General features: G+C 37.2%; 1 protein-coding gene across 2 annotated transcripts in view; it reads right to left on the reverse strand.

The window, feature by feature from the left end:
- Positions 1 to 7,899, reverse strand: part of PHIP (pleckstrin homology domain interacting protein) — a 171,253-nt gene extending 163,354 nt beyond the window's left edge. For both annotated transcript variants that reach the window (XM_051997303.1, XM_051997301.1), the window contains exons 1-4: positions 7,651 to 7,899; positions 7,484 to 7,542; positions 7,303 to 7,332; positions 7,037 to 7,096 (exon numbers count right to left, since the gene is read on the reverse strand). In XM_051997303.1, coding sequence (XP_051853263.1) covers positions 7,037 to 7,096; positions 7,303 to 7,332; positions 7,484 to 7,542; positions 7,651 to 7,690 — 189 coding nt within the window. In that variant the 5' untranslated portion in view covers positions 7,691 to 7,899. The remainder of the gene's footprint in view (positions 1 to 7,036; positions 7,097 to 7,302; positions 7,333 to 7,483; positions 7,543 to 7,650) is intronic.
- Between the last annotated feature and the right edge of the window lie 1,545 nt (positions 7,900 to 9,444).

The raw sequence follows: 9,444 nt of genomic DNA on the forward strand, positions 1-9,444 counted from the left end.
GCTAAATTTCTACTTGAAACATGAATCTCTCCTCTACAATATTTATAGTAATACAGTTAATACAATCCCAATTTGAAAATCTACAGTAACAGAAAAACTACTCAGGAAATGCAATCATTTATGTAGCTGTAATTGTTATAATATTCTTATCATACTTTACTGCAATTTTGAGTTTTATAAAAGTTTTACTCACAGCTTCTAATTTGGATCTGTGGGATGAAGCAAAACAAAACTAGTCATTTTTTTTCCTGATAACCTAACTTAAAGAAAACTACTATGACCTTCCATGGTCTTCCTTTCCCCAGCAAAGAGTCCCAGTTCTTTCAAATGGTCCTTCTATCAAATATTTTCAAGTCCTTTATCATCCATCTACTTGTCAATCTCTCAATAAAATTATAAGTTTGTAACTTGGTATAATACTCCAGATATGGACTGGATGGGAAAAATACTATGGGACTGTCACCATTTGTTCCCCCCCCCCAAAAAAAGTGATAAACATTATTCTGAAATTGTTAAAAGATGCACTGAGATTTACTGTTTAAATTGTCAGATACTTGAAAATTTAAGAAAAAATCATTACCAAGGGGAATATCTCCTTTCCAAGGTAATACACCCAAATGCCAATTTAATAAGTAAATTATTTATAAACTGAATTCATGCTATTTTGTTGGGTTTTTTAAATTACATCTATTTTCAGTCATATTATCTAATATTACTTCTTGTTTAAAGTGGGAAAATATTTACTTAAGCATTTCAAAAATAAATCTGAGTAGACCAGTTTTATTTTCAGTAGTTTCAAATGCAAAAAATACCCACTAGAAATAACACCTCACATACAATGGTAGAAAACCAACTTTGGCAAATCATAACTACATACATTTTGGGACTAAATTTATCAAGAATTTGTTATTTTCACAGACAGAATTAAACAAACTAAAGAATGAAAACAGCAAGTGATAAATATCTTTTCCTCCTCCACTCCCTTCTTTTTCTCCCCCAATCAAGTTCTGCCAAAACCATTGATAGTACAGTGATCAATCCAAGTGACTGATCTAGGACATCCACACTGAGTCATTCCTGTGACAGCAAAACTTTGCTACAATAGTAGATAAGCAGTTGCTGGACCATTTCTGAATATTATTAAAACACTAACCTTTTCCCTCTTTTTTCCCTTTTCTTATACCCTCTAACAATACAAAGGTTTTAAAATCTTGATAAATTAGTATTTGATAGACAATCTTGGGAATTGCTTTATTATAAGACATTATAAAGGAAAACATACCCATTTGCATTTTCTTTTAAAATTCCATAAATAAAACCCCTAGTTATAGTGTGCCTAAAACACTCTATATTCCACAAATACTAATTAAGTGGTGAACTGTATTTTAAATCCTGGATTAAGCTGCTTTTATATTATGTCAGTTACAACTTCTCTGAAAGCAATGTAAACTAAATCTTGCCAGAAACTTCCAAAGCTACTAAAATTCTATTTCTAACATTTCTAAGGGGCAATATACAGATTTTTAAAATATAATACTACTAAAAATACTGATTCAATGGATTCAATAATATATAGCGACAATAATATAATAATTAAAAGATAATAATTTACTCTGGGTCACACAATTTATACAAAGAGTAAGCTTGAACACAGGTGGTCTTGATTTTGAGGCTGACTCTCCAGCCACTATATCAAATGCCAAGTCTTCAGTTTTTGATCATAAAATCAAATTCCACCTCAAACAATTACTGCATGACTTTATACATGTCACTTTTCCTCCAAAAGACGGTTTCTTCATCTACAAAACAGGCATATTAATACCTAAAATTATCTGCCTCAGAGTTATTGTGAGAAAGTATTATTCAAAAAAGCAAGTTATTATTTTTTCAAATTCCATTTTAAGTATACTTAATTAACAGTCTCATGCATCTTAAAAGAATACTATGCCATACTTGCTTTTCTATAAAACAGGATCCATTTCCCAAAGCTCACAGTAACTTGTCTAAAATGTTTGCTAATTTAGATATAAACACCAGTAAGATATTCATCTTTCAAGAACATCATGAATTCAACTTATCTGGAATTTTTCTCCAAAAAACAAAACAAAAAACCATTCCTTTATTAAATACTAAATTTTGTGTTTACATTTACATAAAACACAAATGCCAATAAAAAACAACAACAACAACAACAATTGGAGCAAAGGCTTAAAAAAGGGGAAGGGAAAAAGGAATTCTGAATGATAAATGTTTAATGTTCATAATATCCACATTACTAATGCTCCAAAAAGAGGAACAACAAATCCAAAACTTTTTATGTTTAGAAAATTTTAAAAGAAATTAATTCTCCTTTTGAGATAGATATATACATATAGATAACAAAACAAAAACCAAAAGGTATCAAGAAAAAATACACGTTTGTGGATTTTAAATTCCCAAAAGGAAAACAGACTACAAAAGTAACATTCATTTATATAATTCAAACTACCATCTCATGGCAACAACTTTTCACTTATTAAAAACAAAAATGTTTTAATACACTTTAATCAATCCAAAATGCTCACAACTAAAATTTCATATTATTCCCTCAGGAAAATCAGTCAATATCTAAGTAGTCAGATTAATTCATTTACAATTCCACCTGTATCTTCAATGTAATTATTTCTTTAAGGTTCTTAAACTTTTTTGAACATTATTTTGCACCATCACAACTATGATTTTGGTTAACGGATACATTATCAACATGATTTCCAAAAAGCAATCAAAATAGTCATCTGAACATATAATAATGATGTCCAAAATGTAAAAGCTAAATAATCTAAATGTATTATCTAAAAATAGAATGGCTTTGAAAAACAAATGTGTAATACTGGATTCCAGACAAAACAGTATTTTTTAAACCAGTAAAAACACGCTGAGGGGTAACATTATGGGGGGTGGGGACAAAGATTGGACAGGGACACACAACACATGAGAAGACAGAACATCTTCCCCTGTAGGGTTAAGTCAGTTTTCACTCATTTAGGAGAGTACTAGCAATCACAGAATGTGCTTGAATTGTTTGTTTAATGGTAGCAAAGAACCTAGATTCTAACAGTAAAATCACCTAAATCAGGATTCTTCATGCATAAAATGACAAGTCACAACTCCTCTCCTCTAACAGTTATTTTCTTTTCTATGACAGAACAAATCCTTTCACTAAACTGCTCTATACTAAAACCTATCTTTTTGCTAGGGTTATATAAAATGAAAAAATAAAATCTTCTAACATAGAGATGATCAGTCTTACTATCTCCTTGAGTAGACTTAAAGAAAACCATCTTTAATTAATTCAATTCTAACTTTAACTTTAAAAACTGAAAATATGGAATGGCAGATATCTTATGTGAACTTCTTAAACTCCTATATAAATTTATCAATGCTATATCTAATTATTTATAATTGTATATTTAAACTTTTCTTTTTTACAAAGCTCAAAATTACTTTAAAAAAACTAGTAAGTCACAATTCATAATAATTTTTAAGACAAATGGTAAAAACTATTAAATCATTTTGATCCAAATAGTTTGACAACTCATTTTTAACTTCTATTACTGTTTGAAAATCATCAATAACTTGGAGAAATTAAACATTTTAATCACAACAAATCTACCAACATAAAGGCATTTACTTAATTTTGATACAATTCTAAGTTAACTTTCTCTTTGTAACTTAGAAATGATAACACACAAAAACTTTTTTTTAAGAGTTTCAAGGTTTAGTACTTGAAAAATTTTAATACTCAACTTCAAATTAGGTCCTAGATACCTGGCAATAATTTTCCTCAAAGTGAAACTTTCTGTGGCATGAAATTATGAGTAAAACCTTTCATAAAAAGAATAGGAATCATTTTTGTTATAATATTAACAAAACCTAAGTAACTCAAAAAAATGTGCTAGCTAAAAATGCAATCATTTAATAAAAAATAAAGGCAATGTGGTCTAGTGCATAAAAAGTTGGCTTCAGAGTCTTTAAGAAGACCTGGGTTCAAGTCAAAGTCTCTAAAGAACATTAACGATGTGTGACTCCAAGAAAGTCACTTAACCTCTCAGTGACCCCAGACAATTCTAAAACTACAATCTTACAGAGAAGGTATTAATGTACATTTGTAGAGGAGTTACGCACTGAGACTTACCTCCACTTAAGAAATTGCAGTATCAGTCCAAAAAAAATTTCAAGCATACAAAATCTAGTCTAGGAAACTTAATCTTGCCTCAATTACAGACCTAGAAATCTAAAGACAAACATCACCACATAAGCTAAAAACTTGAAAATGATGATAAACCAAACAGTTTCACTATCCAAACGAATTGAACTAAGTAAACAAAATAAACAGGAAAGAGTATTTCCCTTGTTCTATACTCAGATCAGGAATTTCTTTCTTTTTTCTACTTCTGCCCTGAATTAGCTTCCTTGGAGGATTTTAGAAACAATACCAAAGGATCTGAAGGATCAAAATCACAAGCAACCCAAAGGGTAATATAAAAGACATGGAGTGTAGCATCATATCCAACAACATCTTGTTTAAAGTAGTGATATTACTGAATAGCATGTATAGATGAAAAAGGAAACAGACTGGTCAAGTAGCAAAAACATAATTGTACACCTCCAGGACATTAAAAACACACAGATACAAAACCAACCATGCACCTTTAGGAATGTGAGGGAGATTTTTTGATGTGTCAGAGGAGGGAGAACATTTGGCAGTTAAATCACCAAGTTCATCATGCATTAGAATGTTCATCATAAAACAAAAATGTTAAGTAACTTGAGCTCTAGTCCTCCCTAATTCATATTCCTAACATTTAATACAGTTTCCTTTCAAAATGCATTATTTTCCAGATATTCACATTAATTTTGAAAAAAAAGAAAACCTGTTTTTTCAAAATAATGTATAAATTTTTAAAAAGGAATCCTAGACCATTGCTTATTCTTTTGGTCATAATTATTGTGATCCAAATAGCTGGAACAAATTATTACATTCAGTAAGTGCACTCTATATATAATTTCTAATCTGGACTATTTCTACATATTTAAATTCAGTAATAGAATTTCTCCAATTAAGAAAATAAATCACTTTACCTGGCATCATGACTATCACTCAGCTAGAAAAAACATTGTAAACAATTCTCACCAAAACATACAAAATCTACACAACAAATTTGTTATATTTGGTAAGTAGATAAATTATGCTTTTCACTTTGAGTACATAAAAGTAATCAGCAGATATAACAAGAGTTCAGAGAAATATTATCTCAGAAACATCAGAAATTCAATAGAAATAACTAGGTAACATTACACAACATAGTAAACTTCCCAAAATCAAGCCTTCCCAAGTCAAATCAGAAGTACTTTTGTTATCTCCATGGGATTTCTCTGGGTAGCAAAGTAAAAACGTTATGAGCAAAAAAATGCTCATGGGAAGTGGACTAAATCTTGAAGAAAACTTGTAAAACACTCATTTTAAAACACATTAATAAGTTTTAGATTATAGCCAAACTCAGGTATAAGGAATGGAAACTTGGAAACTTATTTCCCATATTTAGTTTCATATAATGAAGTTTTGAAACATCACTCCCCAAAAACAAGAATGGTCTCTATTTCTACCAAGTTTTGCCTAGAGTGGAGGGTTAGTTGTTGCTTAATTTTCAAAGTCTAACACTGACTCTTTAGTCACTTCATTCAAGATTTAAATTTGTGAATGCTGGGTTTTAACAATTCTGAAAGGCTAAAGAAAACCTAGATTGCAGATTAATCTAGTGGTGATTTCATTGGTTAAATTAAGATCTAATCACAACCAAAAAGAAATAGTAGCTATCACAAATAGTGGTCATTACCACAACTCAAGAATAATCCAAATGTTGAAAATGTGAGTCTTTGTCCTAAAAGCAAATACCAGGTAATTGAGTAAGGACAGGACCAAAAGGTAAGCTCCTTTCACATTTCCCCAAATATTATAGTTCTAGAAATTATAGAATGTTCTTTGGAGAGAAAATTGAGTAGTAATTAAAAAACAAAAAACTTTTTCAAGTCAGAATCACACAATTTAAAGGAATGAGAAATTTTACTTTAAGTTTTATCCCAGCCTGAACTTCAGAATCTTAACACTTCGGTGACAATAATATATCATGATAAATATATATATATGGATATTCACCATATACGTGTTGTATATCTCACAAATCACATTTGCAAATGTATATTACAATTCTGTCATGGAAGAGTAAAATCTCTTAACAGCAAATAAATGTGTGGCTAGCCCACTGCATTCACTTAAGTACATTTTAGTCTTCCCCCAAATTTCCAGATTTGAATTCAAGCACAAAAAAAAAAAAAAAAGAGGGGGGGGGGGGGGGTGGGGGGAAGAGGGGAAGACTGAGAAAATTTCTTGCCATGATTTCATTTAAGCTAACAGCCTTTTATTGTGTGAAATGCTAATACCACTTTGGAACAGTTAGTCACCAGCCACATGGAGGAAAAAAAGAAGAGAATCACTAAGGAGAGAGTGAATGAAGAGCTGAGAAATTAGAGAAAGGGGGTAAAAGGAGAGAAAAGGGAAGAGTCAGAGGGAGAAAGAGGAGAGTGAGCTATGTATGTATGCAGCAGCAGCAACAGCGCATGGAGAAATGAGAGCGCGCCCTCCTGGCCGCCTGACTCTCTGGTGCGCGCACCCGCGTCCGCTCTGCTCGCGGAAGCGCGCCCTAGTCCCTCCTCCTCCAGCCCTTTCACTGCACAACATTCATGACGTATCTTTATTTCTAGCACATTAACAAAATATTACAAATAAATTGTCCGCAGCCCCTCTGATCTTGGGGTGCTGGTATCCCTCACCCCAACCCGCGTCTGTCCCGTGCTGAGCTCTTAACCCTTCCCGTTGCCTTTGAAGCTTTCGCAATTTTTTTAGCCAAGTTTTTTGTCCCTGTAAAAAATTGCGGGAAATTCAATTTTTATTTGACTCGGGGAAAAGTTTTTTCGCTTCGCGATGGGAATCTCTCACCAGATTCTGGTAGGTCCTGGGATGCTCTTTCCCCGTCCAGTCAGTTCGCCGGGGTAACAGCTGTGAGGGGGAAAATACCCCAACATCAGCTTCTGCTTAACCCCCGCTTTTTGGTTGACCCCCGCTCCCAAATACAGCCCCCCCCGTCGCCCCCGGCCCGCCCGAGCCCGCCGCGCCGCCCTCCTCCCCCCGGCGGCGGCAGGGAGCGGCAGCAACCCGGGCCGGGTGAGCCGCCGCAGAGCGCCGCCACCGCCAGCTCCTCTTACCTCCTTCTCGGCCACTTCTCGAATCAGCACCTGCAACAACAAAAGCGGGGTGGGGGGACGCTGCTAGGTCGCCCTCCTCGCCCCCCGCCGCCCGCGGCCTCCCTCCCTCCCCCACCCCGGCCCGGCCCCAGCCCCGCGGCGGCGCGCCGCCGCCGCCTCTCGCTCGCCCGCAGCCCCGTACCTGAGCCGCCTGCTGACAGGGTCCGTCTTCCAGGAACCGGGCGATGAGGAAGTAGAGTTCTGTGCAGGGACAAGGGAAGAAGGGAGAGACACAGGCTCAGCACCGGGCTAGGGGCGCTGGGGACGGACGCGCCCCGTGCTAGTGGCGCCCGCAGCCTCCCCACTTACCCGATCGCAGCTCCGAGAGGCCTTTGCTCTCACAAGACATGTTTATTGGTCACTTAGGGGCCACTGGCGGGGTTCCCCGGCCGAGGACGGGAAGCGGGGACGACGCCGCCGCCTGCCTGCCTGCCCTGTAGCTGTCACTGTGTGTTCCCCAGCCAGAGCCTCAGCTCCACCATTCAACCAACAGCGGCGGAGGAGGAGGCGGCGGCGGAGGAGGAGGAGGAGGAAACAACAACTCACAGGCAGCGGCGGCGGCGGCGGCGGCAGCGGCAGCAAGCCGCCCGCCACCTCCGCCACAGAGATCCCTCCGCCTGAGAAAGGAGTCCCTCCCGCCGAGCTCGGGCTAGGGTTAGGTCTTGGGGTCTCCTCTCACCCTATCCCTCACCGCATGGTTCTCTCTCCTTAATTCAAATGGAGGTTTAAAAAATAGGGAAAAGTATCTGTCCCCGATCCCAACCTCCCTAGCTTGCGCGCTCACATACACACACACACATATATACACACACACTCCTTTCCCAGGGAGCAGCAGCAGCAGCCTCGCTCGGCCCGATTCCCCGCCTCCCTGCTCTCACACTGCTCCCCCTCCCCTTCCCCCCCCCCCCGCCCCAGTAGATCGATTTATTTATTTATTTCCAGTTAGGAGAAGATGTCGGAGCAGCAGCCGTTGGTTGGCTGGAAAACGCTTTCTCTGTGGAGGGATTGATTCGGGGGAGGGACGGCTCCGCGGAGGGATATGACGCACACAGAGCCGTAGCACAGGTTCTATTCAGCGTCTCTGACTGGGGTTGAGATGGAAGTTAGTTTCAATGTAGCAGAAATAGGAAACAAATGAAGCAAAACTGCCCAGAGAGGGGGGAAAATGCCCCGAGGATAGGTCTCACTCTCACGCGCGCACACGCGGCATCCACACACTCACACAGAAATAACACACACACATACACATACGTTGAGCAAACTCAAGATTGCGCTGCTCTCCCTGAGTTGAATGATAGTGTTTGGTTTCTGTCTCTTACCCATGTGCATGTGTATAAATGCTGCGGATTGGCATCTGTGTAAGTCTTGTCCTGCGTTATTTCTGCAGCCTGTGCAAGTGTTGTGTAATTTATTGGGAGGCTCAGGCTGCTTTTTGTTAAGCAGTAACATTTTTTTTTTTTTTTGTAAGCCCGTTACTTGCTGGAGCTTATCTCTGCATATTTCTAGTATTACTGCCAGTGCCTTAAGTACAAATTGTAAAATGGTTGTTTGGGTATTTTTCTTTTGCTTTGGTTCTAAGAACGATGCTTTCTAATTCCTTATTTGCACTTAAAATGCTATTTTCATTATAATAGGGTTGGGGGACAGCTAATCAGAGATTTGGAATTTAGGAATCGGAAGGCTTTTCCGAATATTCGCAAGAAGAAAATAATGTGAATCTACGGAAAAGCAGAGACGTCAATATGTACCTACAGCTGAACTGGCGGTAATTTAGTGATAAACCGATAATCTAACTAAGGATCTTAAAAGAGTATAATACAGTTTGGACAATTTATTTAATGATTAAATGATTTAAATTATGGATACATTGTATAGTTGACTTCAAGTTATGCTAACAAATTCTTAATTTAAGGTCGAAACCATTCCTGTTTACAATTAGGCAAGCAAACATTTCCTGAAAAAACAGTTCAAAAAAGTGTTTTTTTACATCTTTTGTAAATTAGTATGTAATTGCTGAGTTTTATATGTTAAATCATTCTTCTGAGTTTTGCTGATGAAGATATGGGCCTTGTTTTAAAAAAGAGAGAAAACGAACATGGGAGA

The sequence above is a fragment of the Antechinus flavipes genome, chromosome 4, assembly GCF_016432865.1.
Source record: "Antechinus flavipes isolate AdamAnt ecotype Samford, QLD, Australia chromosome 4, AdamAnt_v2, whole genome shotgun sequence".
In the NCBI taxonomy this organism is placed as follows: Eukaryota; Metazoa; Chordata; class Mammalia; order Dasyuromorphia; family Dasyuridae; genus Antechinus; species Antechinus flavipes.